General features: G+C 42.6%; 1 protein-coding gene across 1 annotated transcript in view; it reads left to right on the top strand.

Annotated features, from left to right (window-relative positions):
- COL14A1 (collagen type XIV alpha 1 chain) overlaps positions 1-23,556 on the top strand; it is a 514,343-nt gene that overhangs the window by 476,185 nt on the left and 14,602 nt on the right. Inside the window, exons 43-44 of the mRNA XM_086966163.1 lie at positions 9,890-9,925; positions 18,732-18,798. Coding sequence (XP_086822289.1) covers positions 9,890-9,925; positions 18,732-18,798 — 103 coding nt within the window. The remainder of the gene's footprint in view (positions 1-9,889; positions 9,926-18,731; positions 18,799-23,556) is intronic.

The following is a 23,556-nucleotide window of genomic DNA, read 5'->3' on the forward strand; positions in this document are numbered from 1 at the left end:
GAATGCGAGGTCCTTTAACAAGGGACCATGCCTTTAATGGCTGGTAGAGCCTGCTACGGAGGGCTGTAAGGCTATTAGAACATTCCGCCCCTAGAGGGCAGAATGTTCTAATTTGAAAAACAAAGGCCTCATGGAGCCCGACGGGGTTGAATTCCCCTCGGGCTCCATGAAGCCTTTTTTCACAGCTGTTGCAGTGAACAATCATTGGAATGTTGATGCTCCTTGGTTCTACCGGCCATTAGAAGCCCAGAGAACTCCATTGTCTTCAATGGAGCGCTCAACATTCCAATGTTCTAATACACATTATACTACAGAAAAACAGTTTCAGCCTTAAATAAGAGAGGTACCTGAGCCGGCATACAGATCTGTAGGGAGTTCAGAGATCGCAAGCCAGACTTCCAAAACAACACATTCCACAAGTGACAGCTGACTTGTGATAAAGGTTTGGCCACTGAAACAAAACCTGTTTACTCTTATGTTTTACTCTTAAAAACATGTCTACATAGTTCAAACATTAAAGACCTATTTGTTGATATTCTGAACACAGACAGGAAGAGCTTCCTTGGATTTGGCTCTACCAATGGTTTCGGCTAACTTAGTATTCAGGTGTCTGACCAGCATGGGAGGAGTCTCCTTGGCCTTCATCAATATACAGTTAAGACCTCTTTGAAAGCAATAGTTTGCATGCTCTTGGCAATAGCATGCTCAGTGCTCACTGTAATGGTGTGATCACTCACAGTACATGGAACAAATAATCCAGGATTGTATAAGGACATTGTAAGTAACAGATTTATTGTTAGGGGTATCTAGTTCCATATAATATATGGGATGTTCCTACTTTCCGCAACATTTATTTTTAAGTTTATTCAAAACCTCCTTCCTTTTCTATCACAAATACAAGTGGTTCTTTTATTTCCCCTTTTATGTTGGGTGATAGCTAAACCCCTGCCCTTCTCTCGATTACACTTCTCTCTTTGACTACCTCACTCACCTCTTCCTTTCACCCTCTACCTCTGTATCTCCCTCACTTATCTTTCTCTCTCATGCTTTTCTCTACTTCACCTCATCTCTTCTGCCTCACCCTTACCCTTTTCTCTCTCTCGCTATCGGTCTCTGCATCTCAGTGGATCTACCCATTTTCTCTCTTCCTCAACTCTGTCTACCTCACCTCTCTTTCAGTACAACTGTTTCTATCACCCGCACCTCTGTCTATCTGTCTCTCTCTCACTACCCTGTCCACCTCAGATCTCTCTACTTGACCCCTCTCTCTGCACATCACTGTTCTTTTTCTAGGTCACAACCCAATGTATCTCCCCTTTATCTTATCCTCATTTCTGTCTCGCCTCTCTCCACCTCTCATTCACATCTCTATACCTCAAAAATGTATACCTCACCTCTGTATGCCTTGTTTATCTTTTTCTGTCTCTACCTTACATCTCTCCCAGTACCTAATCTTTCGCTATTCAACCTCATCCCATCAGTATCTAACCTCTCAGTCTGTCTCATCATTAATTTGTTACCTCATTCCTCCACATCCCAACTCTCTCTTTCTAATTCTGTTCCCTTAACCTTATTCCTTTATATGCTATCTCACTTTCCTTGCCTCACCCTCTTTTGCTTTCACTATCTCCTCTCTCTATTCTTTCTGTGTCTACTTCTCTGTTTCCACTCATTCTCTCAACCTCACGTCTCTCTATCGCTCTCTTTATAAATGGCCCTGTACCTTGCTTACCTTTCTTTACCTGTCTCTCTACCTCACACTCACTGTATTGAATGTGCTTCTCTTGTTCTACCTCACATCTGTCTCTCATATTCAACTCCTTTCTCTCTTCACCTCTTCCATTTTTCTTTTCTTCATCCCTCTCTCTGCCATTCTCCATACCTCACTACTGTCTTTGCCTAATCTGTCTATTTACAACCTACATATTATGTTGTCCCTCTCTACATTATCACTGACCCTCTACCATGCCTTTCCCTATACTTCTGACAGTACCTCACCTATCTAGCTCTATTTCTCTTCTTCTACATTTTTTTGCAACTTACCTCTTTGTCTACCTTTACTTTCTCTTTCTGCATCCATCACCACTCGGTGCACCCCGCACTCTGCCTTTGCGCTTTACCCTATCTTTAGTGCTGTACCTCACTCTAACCATTTAACTGTATCTGTACCTCTCTTTACCCACCTCACTGTATCTTACTTTTTGGCTACCTCACCATTCTCTCTCTACCATAAACCTCCTGTTCCTCTTGCTATACTGTTCTCTTTCCCACTCTATCCGGCCCCCTTCCATTTTCTCTTACTCAAATGAGCTGGGGTCAAAGTGTAGAAAGAGAAGTATACACATAGAAAGAGGACAGGAGGGCCAAGGCAGGGGAAGAGAATTAATGTGAAAATATTTATATTTCCCCAAGGAATGGTGACAATCAACCATGCACTGCTTTGATTTTCTTTAACAGCCACTAGCCTTAACCTCTTCTTTTGTACAGAGGGAGGAAGTGGCTAGTTAGACACTCAATTATAAGTAAAATATTTTTTGTGTTGTAATACCCAAGAAATTGTAATCAATCTAAAAAACAAATAGCTTTTTCAATACTTGTTCAAGAAATTCTTTTGGCGCTATCTGACTGGTGGATGCCGAGGAGCTGGAGCTTTCAGATGGCTTTACGTGTGAACGTTTAATGGATTATTCAATATTGTTTGGCATCATGAGGGCTTGAATTAGATGAAAAAGGGACCTAACTGTACATTGTTGTTAAGCAGGGGTCCACGCAGCCCAAAATGTATTAAGATACGTTGCAGTTATAGCGTTCCAAACCCGGCCAGGTATAGTTCTCCGGGCCATTGATCTTGGTGCTTTAAAAACTTACACAGCATTAGATTTCTGACCCTCAGAGTATTATGGTTCCAGATCCTTGACCTAATACTTTTCCAAATTCTTACAGTATTGTGCCTCTAGACCTCACTGTACTAGCTTTTCAAATCCCCACATGTATATCTTTCCAGACTTAAGATTACGGTGTTGTAGGTTGAATGGTAATAGCGTTCTGGGCATTCACTGTAACATTGTTATGAACCCTCAATGTGATTCTAATTCTTATGTGGTTATCCCAGGTAAAATTAGGAAAATAGTGGTGAACCTCTCTTACTGTGACACATGTCAGCAGCTCCCCACCCTCCTCATTGGCTACCAGTCCAACCGCTTATCCATTTAAAGTGCTCTGATTTGTAGAGTGTGCTTATCACAGAATGGGCCTAATCTTTTTTTTTCATCCTATAGTCCCCACCACTCTTATAAGAGTTTTAAGATATAGCTTGCATTTTTGGTGCCTGTTCCCCGATTCACATCTATATTTGAGCTTATTGTCACAGGTTCAAATCCCGGCAGGTCCACTTATCCTTTCATCCTTCTGAAGTCCATAAAATGAGTACAATTTACTTAATAAAAATCTGTTATCCAACGACTTGATTCCCTAAGGAGTGTAGATGGGCTTTGTGAATATACATTAGATAATTTTATCTTTTCTGTTGTTGTTTTTTTTCTTGTTAGGTTGTGAGCCCACTTCTTGTTGAGACTATAACCTACTCTTAGCTTTTGTTTTCTGTTTCTGTATATTTCATCCACGGGCCACGGTGAAAGTCATGTCTAAATAAATAAATTAATAATTATTTAAGGTGAACTGACTTTCTTAGGAAGTTGCCTTGGTGGACAATGCACATTTCTTAGAAATAATTGCTTTATCACTCTCTGTGCCCGTCCCTCTGGAGAAATGTCTGGCAGGGGACTGCAGGCTGCAGTACCCAGGTGTTAGAAAGGAAAATGGGATATTTTGACAACTGTTGTGATAGTATAATACAGCAACTATCAGGGTTCATGGACCCCCCAGGTCAATGGGCTCCGGGACATTGCACTTTCGGCACCACTGTAGCCTCGCCCTAGACAGGATGCAGACAAACTACCAACAATGTACAATATCACTCAGGTGCTGCGTCACCCTAACGGTTCCCTGTAAGATACTTTGTTATGTTATGTTAGCAAATCATACACAAAGGCATATTTTAGCGCTGGGCCAGCATAAAAAACACCACAGCAGTTAAAAAAAGCCAAACTTTCAAAAGTTTTAAAAAAATCGGTAAAGTCCGAAACAGCAAAACTGATGGGGCGGAAGTTGGTTCCAGGCAGAAGGAGCGAGAAAGGAAAAAGCTGTTCTGCCAGTCTGGTGGCATAGACGCGGGGAACAATCATAAACTCCTTGCCACTAGATCTAAAGGTTCTTGCAGGACAGTAGTAATTTAATTTGTCCTTTAGATATGAAGGGGCTCAGCCCATCAGGGCCTTTTGAGTAAGGCAGCAGGTCTTTAAAATATTGCAAGGGGCGAAGCAGTGGTTGCGTTTTCTGTGTGAAGTGGGTGCCCTGCAGGCGCTTACTAACACTTGGGATCTAAAGGTTTATAGTCATATCATTTATCTATGGCCTGCTATCGGACACTTTTTATTTGTCACACAGTGATCAAGCAGTCTATGTCTATTTTATCTGACGTAATGAGAAATCTATGTTTTTAAAACATATTTCAATGGGTTTTAAACAAAAAAAGAAAAAAAACGGAAAGGCATGTTTCATCATATATTATAGCATACGATTTGGTTCATGGCAGGTGGAGATCTACTCGCTCCCAACCTACCCCCACACCAGTGATTTGGTTTTTGGGAATCAAAAATCCTCTGCCTCTGACAGGAATATATGATTCCATTCCGCAAACAAAAATCCCGCATACCATCACTCCGCATTTTTAAGTCCGCAAAAACCATTACTCCTCAAGCCATAATTCCGCAAATTTTTACAACTCATATGACTTTACTACGCATGCAATTACAACGCAAATGCATGTGTGGTGAAGTCATATACTTTGTAAAAGTACTTTATTTAAAAAAAAAAATATATATATATATATATAAATATATATATATATATATATATATACATATATACACACATATATAAATAAAATGAAATATTATTTCTTTAAAATTCCATTATATTTAGAACTATATTAATATTACACACACATATATATATATATCTATATATATATATATATATATATATATATATATATGGATATATATATATATATATATAAAAATATATATAGATATATTTAATTTTTATTAATTAATAATTACCCTATACACCCTAAAAACTAATCCCACCCTAGTCCCTTTGAAATACCCCAGCACCCTTAAACACTAACCCATCCTGACCCTAAAAATACCCCTGTACCCCAAAACCCAAACCTACCCCTGAACCCTAAAAATACCCCTGTACCCCAATACCCAAACCTACCCCTGAACCCTAATAATACCCCTGTACCCCAAAACCCAAACATACCCCTGAACCCTAAAAAATACCCCTGTACCCCAAAACCCAAACCTACCCCTGAACCCTAAAAATACCCCTGTACCCCAAAAGCTAAACCTACCACTGATCCCTAAAAATTCCCCTGTACCCGAAAACCCAAAACAACCCCTGAACCCTAAAAATACCACTGTACCCCAAAACCCAAAACAACCCCTGAACCCTAAAAATACCCCTGTACCCCATAACCCAAACCCAGCCCTGGACCCTAAAAATACCCCTGTACCCCAAAACCCAAAACAACCCCTGAACCCTAAAAATACCCCTGTACCCCAAAACCCAAAACAACCCCTGAACCCTAAAAATACCCCTGTACCCCATAACTCAAACCCAGCCCTGGACCCTAAAAATACCCCTGTACCCCAAAACCAAAAACAACCCCTGAACCCTAAAAATACCCCTGTACCCCAAAACGCAAACCTACCCCGAACCCTAAAAATACCCCTGTACCCCTTAACCCTTAAATACCCCTGCACCCCATAACCCAAACCCACCCTTAAAATATCCCTGAACCCAAAAAACATACACTCCAAAACACCAAACAAAAACCATATACTTACCTTACAACTTACCTTAAAACAAATACTTTTACCAATCATGCTTTTACAACGATTTTCGTTGTAAAAGCATGCGTGATAAAAGCATATAATATATAAAGGCATGCGTTGTAAAAAAATGCGGAGTAAAGGTACCTGCGTTATCATGGAATGAGGAGTAAAGGAATGCGGAGTAAAAAATGCGGAGTGACGGTATTTTACCCTCTGACAGGGTACAGCTGGGGAGTTCACTTGATTTATAGATGGCCAAAGATGGCAATTTGTAAGTTTTATTAAATCTCTCATGTGGGTTCAGAGATATATCACTTGCAGACATCCTTATAACATAGCTGTGTCAAGAGTTTTGAATAAATGCTAAGAAAATATGCTTACATGTGCCAACAGTGTGCTATGCCGCTGCAGCTAGGAGATACTCGTGGCTGGGTTGGTTCAACACATGTACAAGTGTCCATGTTTCATCAGGGCACATATGAGGATATATATGTGCATGCATGTCAAGAGTTACATTTTTGTGTATGTGTCAACGACCCCCATCCCTGCATTTTGATTGTGTATGGGTATGTTAGGAGGTGTTTGTCTTTGTGTATCTATCAGTGTGGGCCTCTTCTTTGTGAGTGCACGTCCGTCGTTGAAACTTTAAATGTATGTGTTGGTCATGTGAGGTGCAAAGAACTATTTGTTAGTGTGACTACGGCCATCTATGTGGCGTCTGTTGTCACAGTACATAAGTGTAGAAATATGAGTAGGAATCTCTAAATTGTTGGACCAGTCAATTTTCAGTTGGACTTGGCAGGTTAGGCAATGCACGATAGAAGTAAATGGTCACAGTTGTACCTGTGGAATCTGGTAGAACTGTGTCATCAGATTTGTGTGTGTGGAACTGTGATAGCAGATGTCTTTAAGCCCGAGGCAATAATGTAGAGAAACAAGTGTCTCATGACTTCAGTGGTACACTCCATTGGGAGGCTGAAATCACCATGAAAGTGTCGTTAGAAGAAGAGGCTGTTTGCTGTCACCGGGTGGGCGAAAGAGGAGGTGAATTGTGATGGAGAAGCTGGTGTGAAAGTTAGTCTATCAGAGAAGTCTTCTAACGTGGACAATGATGTAGAGAGACTCAAAACCTCTGCAGAGATCCTGACAGAAATCAGTTCTGAGTGGGTGTGTAGTTCATGGATGATTATATTACTATTGGGAATTATTTTTTCAAAGACAGGGGGCGATGTGGGAGTAAGCCAGGTCTTTATAAAGAATAGAATTTTTAGGTTGCTATGTGTGATCCAGCAAGGTCATTTGCTTCTCTGTGTTGTGCGAGTGTTTTTACGAGTTTGTCTGTGAAAAGGTGTAGTGGTGTGTGTATCTTGGTGTCTTTTGATATGGATGAGTTTCTTCTGGCGTGTTTGTTTGGGTACGGTTGTGCGATATGTAGAGAAGGAGGGTAGGGTAGGTGAAAAGGGAATGAAGGCTTACCAACTGTGTCGAGTGATAGCAATATGACTATGAATCTCTCCCTCACTAGGAAAAACATTTCCAAAAAACTGTTGTTGAAGGAGTTGCACTTTGCAGATTTGCCCCTAAACTGTGACACGTGGTCTGGACATCGTCAAAGCGGGATTCTTTAACTAATTCTGACTGTTTCTTAGATATTACAGAAGGGATTGTGCAAATGTTTGCATGCCCTACCAAAGTGTCTCTACAGTGCAGAAATGGGTAGGAACACGTGTTCGATTCCTAAGGCATTTTGAGTCATAGTTTTACTCATTTCTTCCTGCTTCGGCATAGTTCGCTTGATTTACAGCAGGGATCCCTATTTTCAAGGACATTATGAGTTCTTACAGGCGTAAATGTTAGAAATGTTTAGTAAAATGTACATTTTAGTTTTTTGTGCCGCTTGGAAAATTGATTCCCAAAAAGTAGAGCATACAACTCACACAAGAGTTTCTGTGTTCTTCTTTAAAAGATGTATCATCTTAATATATCATACAAATGTGACGCAAACAAATAGTCGCTGTTATTAAGAAATGCTTTGGTTTCATATTTGGTCCTGAGTACATTGTTTGTCATAGTCCCTTGTGTACTTCCAAAGCAATTATTACACATCCTTCACATTACGTGTAGATTCTCAAATAGGTAATGAATATACGCATTAGTATACGGTCCCTGATTTTATTCGGACAAACTGTCTTACTATCAAAATATTTTGAAAATCAGCAATTTTAAGCTTGCTAAGAAGTTTTCAAATTATGTTAAGTAGCTTTGGGCGGTCATTACATGTGGGCCAATACATGTCGATATGCTCAGTAAGATCTGTTGCTACTGATATCATAGTATGATTTTTGTGTTAAATATCACAAGCTCAAGCCTTTTGAAATTTTACCAGCCCAAAAGGCCCGGTAAATACCAAAACAAACCAATTTTGGTGTGATAAGCCCCAAAATCCTCATATTATTCCCCAAAACCTGGTGGTAGGTGATAATTATCACACCCGATAAATACCGAACACCTATGTGCCAGTATTTATTGGGTGTTATAACTATTGTACGCAATAACGACTAACTCATGATGTGGGCCAAGACATAATATTGAGGTTAGGATTTTTAAGTAGAGATTATGAAGAATCCCTGCTTGTCCATATAATAAGTCCAATCATTTGAAAGCCAAGCCTGGTGCTTGACATACACACAAAGTCGATATACCTCCTAGGCTGTGGGAAAATTACATTTCCAGGTTTATCAATATAACAGTGAATCTGCGTTATTGATGGGTGATGCAGCCAAATGAATCTTTACTGCTGCTATGCTGGGTATCTTCGGTGTATGGCGGAAATGGAGCTTGGGCTTTAACTATTTAGATAACCCATAAATGCTATGACACTGTAGTGTGATGTAGTATTGATAATGTATTAGTATGGAATCTAGTTCATGAATATAATGGAAAGAACTGACACTTCAGTTTGATCTGACCATTATAGTTAGGTCACAGAATGGTGTGATTTAACTATTGTTTTGGGAGACATGCACCCAGCGGTATAAAATACCCAGCGGTATAAAGTAGTCCTTCGATTTTAGCTTGGAATTAAAACCTGGAGTATTGGTTTTTAATATCTATTTTCACACACACTTTTCACAAACCTAAAATAAATTAAAAAAGGTACCCAAACATATGGCAGTTTATTAAACGGCATTACAGATCCATTATCAATTGACATATGATCAGCACCCATATGTGTTTTATTTGAAGAATTTATAGTGTACAATAATATGCACATAAATTGAAATTTTCTGTTTTTGCAGGCAGGGCAGAGTACAGTAACAAATTGAATCAACCTTTGGAGACCACAAGCTATGACCTTCAAAGCAGGGATGTCTATTGTAGTGCATGGTGGGAGGGATCTAACTTAGATTTTCATGGCAACTACGGACTATTTAAATGAGGCCAATTTAGATTTATTGTATGTTAATTTGTTTCATGTGGTTCTCGTGAAACCAAGTTCAGATGTATGTGCCTACAATAGTAATTATAGAGTTTTGACTTAATACTTCAGACGATGGTCCTGTCTTAGTTCTCGCCAGACAAGTTACTCCATCACAACAATGACGGATATCCCAGTCCGCCGAAATATAAATCCCATTATATCCTATGGGATTTATATTTTGGTGGACAGGATATCTGTAACCATTGTGACGAAGTAACCCGTCCGCCGAGATCTAAAACAAGCCCTCTGTATCTGATTTAGAAATATATTTATCAGAACAGCGTTGTTCTAACTTCGTTGGAACACTTGTGAACACCTCTTTTTGGTAATTTATTGATAAACTTGATTGAAATCATTTTACAGTTGAACTTGGAAAATGACAATCATTGTATCATAATCTAGGTTGTTCCTATTATTAATACTTGCCTTTTCTTTTTTTTCAAAGGGTGGTCAAGGTTTAAAGGGGGAAAGAGGTGAAAGAGTAAGTCATGAATCACAGTTTTATGCTCCGTATTCTGCTGTTTCAATGTTCAGTAGATTGTGAGTGAATACAATGTTGCACCTTTTATCTGTGTCTCAACTTCAGTGTTTTTACATTCCCCTCTGAAACTAGTCCCCTATATCACAACTGATTGCAAAATGTCGCTTAACTTCATGTAATTAATTCCAGGTAGGTTTTACATAAAGAGACAATAACAAGTAGATGAATAGTATAGATTCTGTACATTTAAAATTGTATAATCTTAAACTACCTCATGTTCGAGTTAGAGGAAGTGGATATTTAAACATTGAATGTCTTTGACAATATGAAACCAAGCATCCTGTGGTGTTACAGTTTGTTGTTCTGATATTTCAAAGAATGTTTTATTAATGCATCAAAACTAGGAATCTGGTGTGTGTGCATGCGCTTAAATGCACAAACGTAGTTGTAAAACATTGGAGCGCTGTAAAATAAGTGGTTGGCTATAAAAGTGGACTCCTAAAACGTACTCTCAGCTAGTCGGCTCATTTTGTAATGTCCCCATAGGGTGCAGACCTGAAGGTGTGTGCAGATGAAACCTTCCCAGAATAGTGTCTACAATTATTTTTGGAAAAGATGGGGTGATTGAGCTTATGGTATGTGTAGTTGTATTCAGTGGAGTAGGAAGGGGGTTGCAGTGGGTGCGGGCCGCCCCGGGTGTCATCACTGAGGGGGGTGACAAAATGGCAAAAATATGTGTTTTAAACACATATTTTTGCCATTTTGTCAAGTCGGGTGTGAGAAGAAATTTTCCGCCCTGGGTACCACCTGACCTTGCTACGCCACTGGTTGTATGTCAGAATATCAAGTAAAAAATACAGCCAAAATAGTGTGGACTGCCATGTTGTGCATGGAAGTGCACAAAATGCCTTTCTGACGCAGTATCTTATATAATACCAACATACATATTATAAAAATCAGAGTTATCAGCATAGTCACTAGTCCATAATAAGCGAACGGTGATAGCATATTATAATGCAAAATCTATAGAAATTCTGTATCACCTATATTTCGCGCACCCTATTTAGCATACTATATTATATCTAGGAAGGTCTCATTTGGGTTTTTAGCAGGGCGGGCCCATACCTCTAATGGGCAGTAGGAGAAGATCACATCAACAGCTACCAGCTCTCTGCATGCGAAGCATCAAGTGTGTTGATTCATTCCCTGTAACTCTATCTTAAACCCGCGTAGAGCCCAATGTTGGCAGCAACATTATTTGTGTTATGTCTAATGTAGTGCGAGGATCAGGCCTTCAGCAACCTTGTGTTAGGTTATTCTTAGAGGGTGCAGTTCTCAGTGTGCAGACAGTTGTACCAAGCACGACTGATATCAGAGCAATAACATATTATTCTCAAATAAATCACATCTTTCGTCTAGGTTGAAAGCTACAATAACAATTAGGTGTCGTGTGCAAACTGAAGCCAAAGGAAAATATGTTGTTTAAACATTTAATAAACTCATGCTAACTTAACACAATATGTAGAAACGCAGTAACCATATGACACCCCCCAATGATCCGAGGACGGTTAAAAAAGGAAAAAAAAAATAAAACAAGCCAATACTATAAGAAAGGCAAAACATGAAAGCAGAGTTCAACAATATTGAGCCACGCTAAATGTATGTAAATGTATATAAGAATTAATAATACAAAATATGTATGAATGCCTATAGTGGCCACACAAAAATATTAAAAAACTTGAATTTGAGGCCATTTATAAAATGATAGGCCCAGAACAAAAAGTCGAATGTTCGTAACAGAACAGGCACCATTCAGAATTACTAAAGAGTCACGTGCCATAATAGTGAAAGTCTCCAAAGCCACTCATGGGTGGATAGAATATGCAAAACAGGTAGCCACAGCTTCCAACATGAAATCACTGTCATCATCCGAAAACAGTTCAGCCATCCAATTAAGCAAAGGGAAAGAACATACAACATACGTGCTCCTCCAGCACCGAATCCTCTAGCAACATCAGAGGACAACTCAGTGGGTTCTCGAGAACGCTATGTGCCAGAAAGTCATGCGCTGCTGCAGATATGTCCCACTGACCCATTAGTCCATGCATCGCTGCCACGGCCATAACCCTTTCGCCAGAACAAACCAACTCGTGAGCAACTACGGGGCTCATTAGCTGATCAAAATCGACGTCAGGAGAAGTCGTCAAGCAGAGACACAAATCAATGGCCCAGTCGAAATCACAGCTCAGGCAATGAAACACAGGCTGGACACACGTGAAATAGGAAAATCGAAACGATAATCCAAAAGCCGTGCTTAAAGTCGCAAGCGGCAAGGTTCCATAGCAATCAAGAATCCGGTTGCGAAACAGTGTTAGAAGGGGCTGAGCGGCTGATTCCGGATGAGACATGCACGGTGCAAAGCCTCAGTGCCTTGTACCTGCCAATCTTTGGTACCCCAAACCGATTTAAGGTCAATTATTCCCTTCCAGAACTCGTAGCCATCTACAGCCAACTTGTCTAGAAAGGACTTCGAATACAGCAACTTTGTATCGGTAAGTCTAACTTTGGACATGGACTTTTGTGTCATTCTGAAGTAAAATGACTCAGGATTCGATTGATTAAAATCTGTAAAATAACTGTACTTTTTCAGAAATGTACTGGAGCTTCCTATTACTGGAGCTGGGCAGTGTTCCCTCTGTGTGTAATTAACAGCAACCCTCCTGGAGTTTGTCTTATGTAAAAAATGATTACCATAATTTTGAAAACAAAACAAATCACCATAATTAATAGAATCTAAATACAGATCCTCAGCATCAAAGGCAGCATAATATTTCAAATCAGAGAACAATGCTTCTACGGCCTGAATATCCCAATCATCAGAACGTATATTTTGTTTAATCACATCCCCCATGTTTACTCTAAGCACATTCGGAACATTAATCACTTCAGTGGGGCCATGTATTTGAAATCTAACCGCATCCGACACAATACCATCAAGGACAGGCCAAGCAGTAATGTTGACTGTATTCAAGTTTCGTTTCAGTCTGTGTGCTGAATGTGAAGAGGAAAGAGGGGCCAATGTTCCATTAAGGTACCGAATTCCTGTTCTTTCTTTAACATAGTGACCATCGATCAGGCGGAAAAATCAAAACACAAAACCAATTGACATAAAAAGGTAAAATGAAAATAGGATCAACCAAATGTATGTCCAAGGGGGAATTAAAAAATGTTTTTGAAATAAGGTAGCATATTTTGCAATAGTTGAGGGTTTCTTTGAAAGTTCCGAAACAGAGTCAAAAGAGAATCTGGACTGGTCGGCCAAACGAGTCTGCAAATCTGGCATAGATAAGTCAGCATGATAGGTGTAGTTCAGCTCATCAATGTCAGTAACAGGAATAGTATTTAATAAAGGACTGGATATGGCAGGCATCTCGAGGGACACCGCCTGTTCTGCACCAGAAGTTATTGCCAGCACAGAATGCCTCACCATGGTAGGACAGGAAACAGCCGGTATCATGCTATGAAGAATCGGCCACCCTGTGTGTCTTGACATTGTCAATAGAAATAAATCTGTTTTCCTTACGACCTGGAAGTGGTGGTAAAATGACTGTTCTTGTGCCCTTCAATCCAAGAACTCGAACCGGTGCACGATATGAGGGACCAAACTCTTTCTTGTTATCGATCTTCTCCCGAACCAGTTCTCCAACTTGGGGTAGCCAGCCAACTACCGGGATCAGCAACGCATCATCCGATGTGGAGGGCAAATGTTCCTTTGCTAGACTGTCTCAGGTCTTTTGTAGATCCTGTAAAACATTGCAATGTTCATCTACGTCAAAGGCCGAGGCCTGGGCCTTGCAGTCTAGACCGTCGAGGTCAGGGACGTACATCTTGATACCAAAGAGCATTTCGTATGGGGTCCGCCCACCCAGAGACCTTCTAGGGAGATTATTAAGCGCACGCTGCACGCCATTGAGGTGGGCTAACCAGTATCTGCCAGTGCCTATAACTTCGTCTGTCAAAGATTGCTTTAAGTCACGGTTCATTCCTTCCACTACACTGTTACCCTCGGGTCTGTACGGACTCGAAAACTTGACTTGAACCCCCAACGAAACCATAGCATCCTTATACGCCTTAGACGCGAAAGCCGGACCCTGATCCGAATGGAAGGTACCACAGGCAAAAATCCCTATAAAGACTAGCAAATCCTTGATGACAGTCCGTGAATCAGCGCTCCGATGTGGCCATACCCACACAAAGCGTGTGCATGAATCAACTGCTACTAAGATATACTTGTATGCAGTATCAGAAGAAAATGGACCGCAGTGATCCAAATAAACGCACCCAAGCGGTTTATTAGAGATGTACAACTGTGTCTGAGGCGGACGCGCAGCAGTTGAAGGTTTAATCTGCTGGCAAATGTCACATTGAAGGACATAATCGCGCGTCTGTTTGTACAGACCCCGCCACCAGAACCTTTGTTGTAGCTGAGTTACAGTGGCTGAGACGCCCGCATGCGCAGATGCCACACCTTCATGCGCAGCTGTAATCAAAGCAGCCCTGCGATCCGAGTTGGGAACCAGACGTTCGCCAACATCAGGAATTTTCACATAAGGAACCTTATCGGGACTTAAGTGGTATGTGTATTTAGAAGGGAACCCCGCAGGATATTTACCTCCCTTCTCGGTCGCAGCAACAGCTGCCAAGATGTCATCATCTATATTGCTTTTGGACCTTGTGACTGCTGCAACTAAGTATTTCGATACCGCTGACTTTGCTGCTTCATCAGCAAGCGAATTACCAACAGCGTGGACCCCCACGCGCTGATGACCGAGAGTAAGAATCACAAACACGAGCGGCAACTTCTCTTTAAGTTCCACCACTCGGACCCAGATCATTTTATGTTTTATTGTGCTACCTTTGGAATCACGAAATTCATTCTGAATCCAAAAGAACAAGTTTTCATTGTAAGACTGGACACAGTAGTAAGAGTCACTTATGATCAAAGTCGTCACACCAGGATCTGCGTACTCCAATGCAAGCATCAGAGCACGAAGCTCTGCTAATTGTGCGGTGCAGTCTCCAAGCGTCTGCGTGTGCACGACACTGGACTTGAACTCATCGTTCACCATGGCACCGACCACAATGGCGCATGCGGAAACGTAGGCATGTTTAGAGCCATGCGCAACCTGCGCCGAACCATCAGTGTAAATGATGCAATGGAAATCCTCCAACGGCCGCATTGCTAAAGGAGCAGGATGAACAAATTCATACTGTAAATACTCCTGCGACCGTAAAGTGGCGTCAAAAATAAACGTCTCCACCGTTACGCGGGCGGGGCTGACCACGTCCTTGCTGGCCACCCCGGCCCCTGCCGCCCCCTCCACCACCGGTTGACGGAGCCGATGAGTTCTGAAAGGAGCGAGGAGAGCGTTGGTCAGAAGCCTGAAACCTTTCAGGTGATTTAATCATCGTGCGATCGCGCAAATCATAAACTCGATCCGACTGCGCAGGCATCGGAGACGCAGGAGCAGAAACCTGTGTTTGTTGTTGTTGTTGCTTACCCTGATTCTGCTTTTTAGGCCAATTCTGTTTCTTGGACTTAGGTTGACCACTAGTTTCCGAAGACTGACCCTGGGGCTGCTTCTTCTCTTTATCAGGAAAAGCCTTAAGACCCTTTGCATTGCGGCCAACCGTTTTATAAGCAGCCACAATATTCCTTGCTAACTGACGGGGATTCTCGGCCTCGGGAATTAACGCTAAAGCGTTAGCAACCTGAAAGTTCACTGCATCCCCCTTGACATTTGCAAGGATCAGATCGCAAACTACATCAAAGGTGCCACACAGGCGCAAACCCAATTCAACCGCCGACTCCGGTCCGTGGTCGTCTTGAACACGTTTAAGGACCGCACCCAGATTGGTCACAGACGGGGTGCCATAGCACCTCGAATAGACTGCTGCAAAAGTCTTACCCCAGGTCTCACAGTCAACAAGTTCAGGGGCCAAATCTTTCGGTAAACTTAGCTTAAGAATCCGGTGTTTGTCACCAGGATTCGTATTAGGAAACACAGCTTCCAGCTGGCCGAATTTCTCCACAAGCCAGAAAGGAAAATCATCCTTATCTTGGGGCTTCTTGCCCATCACGGAATTCACCATGACAGGATTGATTTCCAAACCAGCCTTGTCTGCTCGAAGCTGCGCACCCCTAGGGGCCGCGTCCTGATCATTACGGCTTGTGTAATGAACAAGCGCTCTAATCACTGCCACTGCGACTTCATGAAGCCGCCGCAGATCAGCCACGTTACAAGTGGCGCGATTAGGGTGAGGAGTGAATCCAGCCAAAGCGGGCCAATTAGTGCCCGGAATGGACAAAGGACCCAACCTCGGAGCGGTTAAAGCGTGTGGTAGGGCGCCACCAAACCAAACTCCATGCTGCCAAGCATCAATAGGAACCTCCAGTGCCCTGTACGGAGCATACGCCGCCGGTACAGCTGAGGCAGTGTACGAGTGGAACACCCCAGAATTAGCGTCCACCGCCGGAAATGTCACCCACGAATAAAACAGTTCGTACGGGTAAGCATGTTCCGCACTCACCACCAGAACCACAGCCAAGCCTTCCACAGGGACATTAAAAGCCCACAAATGGTCACGCACCACAATGCGACTATGCTGTGGGATGTCCACGGCTTGTGCCATGTCAGCACAGGAAAGTGAAAAAACAAAGATTACTTTGTAGCACAACTGGGTAGTAATTCAAGGAAACCGTTTTAAGATAGATTCAAGCTTGAAAAAGACCTATTTCAAAAATAGGTAGGTTTTTCCGACACTGCCGTTTACCGGAAACGGGAATGAAGGTGTTAAGGTTTGAAGGATATACTACTCGAGTGTCATGATATAAGGCCAACAACGTTGGGCGCCATGTAGCAGGGTTTCCGTTCTCCCACAGAACTGTGCACAGAGATCTAGAACCTGGGTGAGTTAGGGTGACCCAAAACTCACCTTAGTATCAGAAATCCCCTTACCGAGCTAGCTACAGTGTCTCATTGGTTCTCATAAACTCCCAATGACTTAGACAATCCAGAACATGAACTTAGGGTACCTCAGGTATCGTGGAACACATGAACACTCTTTCGTTATATAATCATTACAAACCAAAACTGGGAGTCAAAGAACACACGTGCAAGTTTGAAATGTTTATTTTTCAATGCAAGGTTCTCAAACGCAGTATCTTATATAATACCAACATACATATTATAAAAATCAGAGTTATCAGCATAGTCACTAGTCCATAATAAGCGAACGGTGATAGCATATTATAATGCAAAATCTATAGAAATTCTGTATCACCTATATTTCGCGCACCCTATTTAGCATACTATATTATATCTAAGAAGGTCTCATTTGGGTTTTTAGCAGGGCGGGCCCATACCTCTAATGGTCAGTAGGAGAAGATCACATCAACAGCTACCAGCTCTCTGCATGCGAAGCATCAAGTGTGTTGATTCATTCCCTGTAACTCTATCTTAAACCCGCGTAGAGCCCAATGTTGGCAGCAACATTATTTGTGTTATGTCTAATGTGGTGCGAGGATCAGGCCTCCAGCAACCTTGTGTTAGGTTATTCTTAGAGGGTGCAGTTCTCAGTGTGCAGACAGTTGTACCAAGTGTACCAAGCACAACTGATATCAGAGCAATAACATATTATTCTCAAATAAATCACATCTTTCATCTAGGTTGAAAGCTACAATAACAATTAGGTGTCGTGTGCAAACTGAAGCCGAAGGAAAATATGTTGTTTAAACATTTAATAAACTCATGCTAACTTAACACAATATATAGAAACGCAGTAACCATATGACAAGCCATACTTCATAATAAGCTACCTCAAGCTCTCCTGTGTGTCCTACATCATTAGCTTAGAAAGAGAGAAAGAGAGGCAGGCTACCACCCTTTTGGTTACAATAAGAAGCATCTGAATAGCAGTGAATCACAACATGAAAACGTTTTAGTAAATTCTTTCGAAAATTCAATTTCACCCAGTCAGAATGAAAGAGAAGGGTGTTTCCTTCAAGTAACACATTCTTTCTGTAAGGAACCATATTGGCAATGGCAATCTAAGGCAGGAGACAGGGATAGTCTAGTTAAAAGCAGAGTCTGAGATCCAACACTGCCAAACAGTAGGCCCACAAAAGTATCCATCATTTCCTTAGAAGAAACTTTGGCTGACCTTTGGTAGACCTCAGCAACAAGGATTGATGTGTAACAATCCAAGCAAGTATGCATTTAAAGAAATAAAGAGCGTTTTAAATGAGACTGAATTAAAACATTGAAACGATAATGTGGCAAGTGCCATAACATTGTAGAAGTTAGGTAAAGGGGTAGGAGATATTAAGATTTCAAAAATGTCCCCCATCAGAAACAATCAAATCAAGAGTTTATGATAAATCAATGGCAAAATACTTAAATCATCAAAATCCAACTGTGAAATAGTTACCGGGGCCTAGGAACCATGCAAGGCTGCTTGATTTTTAATATCTTTAAAATATTTTGCTGTGGTCAAAGTGCATTGTTCACCAGTTCTTGTCTTTTGCCTACAGTTGGCTTCTAGCCTACTAGGATTCGGATTCCAATAGTTGAGGGGCATCTCTTTGCTTTATAATATAATATGATTTTTTTGTAACTTAGAAGTCAATCAAGAGAGAGCACTGCAAAACTATATTGGTATATTTCATGTAAAGATGATGGTTAATGACTTATGGATGTAGCAAACTCCAAGTTTGTTGTCGATTATTGTGTTTTCTATTCTTTAGGGAGACACTCAGTCCCAAACCATGGTGCGTGCAGTTGCTCGACAGGTGTGTGAGCAGCTCATTCAAAGTAAGTAATGTAGTAGATAACTATCCAGTGTTTGGTCAGCTGTGTCCTACCCTGTGATTTTTTTTCATGGTGATTGGTTCTTTTCATTAGGAGGGCTCACTGCATATCTGCTGGAACTAGTCACTGTAAATCTTGACATAGAATTTGCCAAAGTGAGCGAAGAACTGATTATGAGATGAGTGAGCTAATTTCAAAAGTGCGCCAAACTGTTCACTTAATATCTAGTTACTTGTTGCAATGTGAGCCAATCTAAGCTTGGAAGTAGGGGCGTGCAATGCTGGACCCAGAGGCTTGGATCCATGTCAGATTTAAAGGATAATTATACACAAATTCAATTTGTTCCATTTATTTCCATTGTCTGTAAATGTCCTATTTGTTGATATCCTTTGAATACGGCCTGGGTGCAGCGCTCCTAATCTATCTATCTATCTATCTATCTATCTATCTATCTATCTATCTATCTGTCTGTCTGTCTGTCTGTCTGTCTGTCTGTCTGTCTGTCTGTCTGTCTGTCTGTCTGTCTGTCTGTCTGTCTGTCTGTCTGCCTACCAATCCATAGGATGTGAAAATGTAACAGACTGAAGGAGTTAACATCCACCCCTGAATATATTTCATATGTGACATTATATATGAATAATTTTAAGTCTTTCAAGAATAATTTTGGAGTCTTTCAAGAATAATTTTGAAGACACAATGGAAACGGAAGTGGACTAGGATGACCAGGGAACATTTTTTAACAAAATAACATTGGCTTTGGTAAACAGGCTGCTGTGGATCCAATTCTTTTCTTCAGCAGCTTGAAGGGTCTCACTTTTTGTGACTGATGGAAACTAGTCTGTAGCACCAAGCTGGTGTTTCGAATGATGCCCAGTGAGACAATCCACGCAACGCGCATGAATATTGCATTAAATTAATTATCCCAACTCGAGGCCAATAGTGAGACTCTTGCTCAAATGGAGACAAGTGTTGGATCAGCAATCTGTCAATGTATTTGGATTGAGTATTTTTTGGCTGGGTAGTAAAATATGTTAAAAATTAGATAGTAACAAAATTAACAAGTGTACCGCAAATGTATCCAAACTGGGAGGAAACTAAGATGTACTGACATCACGCATTCTCAGAGGACTTAGGAGCCCTCTTCTTCTCTTAAAATGAAGAAATTGGACTCTGTCTGCCAAAATACTACTACTTGCCTGACAGCTACTAGGTACAAGGCCTGCCATCATCTCACAGTGCGAGATTCAGTAAAGGACTTCATAGAAAGGATGGAGGGATTGCTGTGGTGTGCTCGTTTGGCCTGCAAGTCCATAACTGCTAGTAGCCCTTGTGCTGATTCTCTTTGGGGCTCATATAATTCCTGAGGACTCTGTCTCTCTAGCATGCTGCACATGTGGCTGCACCACATGTGGTTTCCACCAGTTGCTGCAGGACTTCAGCACAGTGGTCATGGTGGTGCTTGCATGACCGTATTGATAATAGCCTCATCATTTTCCTGCCACGTCAGATGCCAATGCAATCAGTGAGAGATGTGGCAACAGGATGGCATGGTGGTAGCAGTGTTGTTGGCTGGGCAGTGGTCTAGATTGTAGCCTTCGGCTTTAATAATTCTGGACCCAATTTAGAAATGGGAGCTGATGGAAAATCCCACTATTCCTTAAGGAAGTGTTATTACCCCAGTAGATTTTTTCCACCATACTATGCCTATGGTGCAGAGGATTCCAGATGTGGATCATCCTGCATATTTATAACTTCCTCTAGAATGAGACAATTCTCCATTACAAAACAATTCCCCAAATCAGACCAATAACTAGTATTGCTAAAGTTACTTACCTTCTGTAACTATATATCTGTCAGAAGGTTAGTTATAGATTCCTTACCTTAGAATATCCCCCAGGGGTCATACTGGATCCGGAAAGTTTTTCATCAGCAGCACCCCTGTGCGTCGGTAGGTGGCGTCAGTCGACTCCGCGTCCCTCGTCGGCACCGTGGTCGCCGGGATGACATCACGGAGGTTACTTAGACACCGCCCTCACGTGCTGACGTCAGTTCTGTATACGACTTTCTGTGCCAAGAACGCAGATGCAAGACACTGACCACTGGTGCACAAAACTAGGGCCATGTAAGGATGTCCTTAACCCTAGAAATCAGTTCACAGAACAGGGAGGATGGGTGGTGCGGTACTGAATCTATAAATAATCTATGTTTCTTACAGATATATTGTTACCGAAAGTAATTAACTTGTGCATTTGAAAGAAACAGTTAGTTATAGATTCCTTACCTTAGAATAGATACCCCAGCAATACCAATCCTAGAGGTGGGTCGGCGAACCAAGATCACACCTGAAAGTCCTCGAGAACCGAACGGCCGAAGAAGCCGTCTCTCCGGACGTGGCTGTCCAGGCAGTAGTGTCCCATAAATGTGTGCAGCGATGTCCACGTAGCTGCCTCCCCGTTCCAAAGCAGTGGTAGCTGCCGTCACCCTGGTAGAATGGGCACGCCACCCCACTGGAGGTTCCTTCTTAGCCAAAGAGTAACAGGTTTTGATGCACAAAACAACCCACCGGGAAATGGTCCGTTTGTGCACGGCCCGACCTTTCTTAGTGCCCACGTAAACAACAACAACAGAGAGCTGGCCGTCCACGAAAATAGTTTGGTGCGATCCAAAAAGAAGGAGAGCGCATGTTTTGGATCCAGACAGTGGAAGCTCTCTTCCTCTTTTGAAGGATGTGGAGAAGGAAAGAAGGTGGGCAAAGTGATTATTTGGCCAATATGAAAAAAGTGACCACCTTGTCTGGATGAACCGCCAGGAAGGGAGGCTTGGAAGACAGAGCTTGTAGCTCACTCACCCTGTGTGCAGAGGTGAAGGCCACCAGAAAAGCAGTCTTAAGAGTTAAGAGTCTAAGAGGACAGTTATGTAGTGGCTCGAGAGGAGAGCACATAAGATAGGTTAACACCAAGTTCAAGTCCCACTGAGGCATTACGAAGGGAACAGGAGGAAACGGATGAGTAATGCCTTGAAAAGAGATGCCTGATCAGGAAGCCTAAGAAAGGCGGAAATGGCAGAGAGGTAGCCCTTCAGAGTGCCCAGAGCAGAGCCCTGCTGGGCCAAAGAAAGGAGGAACAAGAGGACCTCAGAAAAAGGGGCAGAAAGGGGATCCACATGCCACAAACTTATTCCATCTGCAGGCGTATACTGTCTTAGTGGAGGGACGCCTGGCTGCCAAGATCACATCACAAATTTCAGAAGGCAAGTCAATTGACGTCAACTGCTGCCACTCAATCTCCACACAAGGAGGTGGAGGCTGGACAGGTTCGGGTATAGGACCGTCCCCTGCTGCTGCGACAGAAGATCCTCCTGAAGAGGCAGTTGGTTCGGAGAATCGATGGCTATGTTGAGCAGCTCAGGATACCAGACTCTTTGCGGCCAATCCGGAGCCACAAGAATGACTTGGGCCCTGTCGTGCTTGATCTTCTTCAGCACTCTGGGCAGAAGTGGTATAGGCAGTAAGGCATGTAGATGACCGCAACTCCACTCGCGACGAAAAGTGTTGCCTAGCGAATGCTGCCTTGGAAATTCCAACGTGCAGAACTGCTAACATTGTGCATTCTCTTCGTGGTGAACCAAGGCTCTCCCCACTGCAGAAAGAGACGTTGCACCACCTCCGAGTGAAGACGCAATTCGTGATCCATCATGCACCTGCAGCTGATTTCGTTCACACTGGCATTCAGTGAACCTGCCAGGTGTTGAACCACCAGGGATATGCCCTGATGTTCCAGCCATGTCCAGAGGCGTAGGGCCTCCTAACATAGGGTCCACGACCCCACCCGCCCTGTTTGTTGCAGTACCACATGGCGCTGGTGCTGTCCGTGAACACCTGCACTACTCTTCCCCGGACAGAGGGAAGGAATGCCTTTAGTGCAAGATGGATCGCTCGAAGCTCCAGAAAGTGTGGCTGCACCATCCCAGAAGGGATGCGTCTTTCACCACTGTGTGATCTGGTTGGGTAAGGGAGGGGGATTTGCCGTTGACCCAATCCTGGTTCGTGAGCCACCACTGCAATTGTCGTGCAGTGCCCTCCGATATCTGGACGCAATCGAACAGATTTTCCTGTTGCTACGCCCACTGGAACTTCAGCTCCCATTGCAGAGCCCGCATATGCCACCTGCCATGATCGACCAGCAGGATGCAGGAGGCCATAAGGCCCAGCAGCCAAAGGCTCATCCTGACCGAAACACAGGATAGAGACTGAAAAATCCGAATCATAGCCCGAATATCCCAGACTCGCTGTTCGGGAGGATAAACCCGAAACTGCGTCATGTCCAGAACCGCTCCGATGAAGAGAAGCTTCTGAGAGGGAATCAGGTACGACTTCGGCACCATTGATGGAGAACCCAAGCAAATGCAGGAGGTCGTCCATAATCTGGAAGTGGGAGACGACTGCTTGGGGCAAGCCCACCTTCAACAACCAGTCGTCAAGATACTGGAAGACTGGAATCCCTGATCTGCGCAGATGAGCTGCGAGCACTGCCATTACTTTCATGAACACCCGAGGGGCTCTGGTGAGGCCAAAGAGGAGCATGGTAAACTGAAAGTGTTCGTGGCCTACGCCTACTGTGAACTGTAGCTAACGCCGGTGGGCTGTCAGGACGGGGATGTGAAAATAAGCGTCCTGCAATTCCAACGCTACCAACCAGTCTCCAGGTTCAAGGGCAGACAAGACCTGAGCGAGCGTCAACATTTTGAACTTCTCCTTCCGGA

The sequence above is a fragment of the Lissotriton vulgaris genome, chromosome 4_1 (genome assembly GCF_964263255.1).
Source record: "Lissotriton vulgaris chromosome 4_1, aLisVul1.2, whole genome shotgun sequence".
Taxonomy (NCBI): Eukaryota; Metazoa; Chordata; class Amphibia; order Caudata; family Salamandridae; genus Lissotriton; species Lissotriton vulgaris.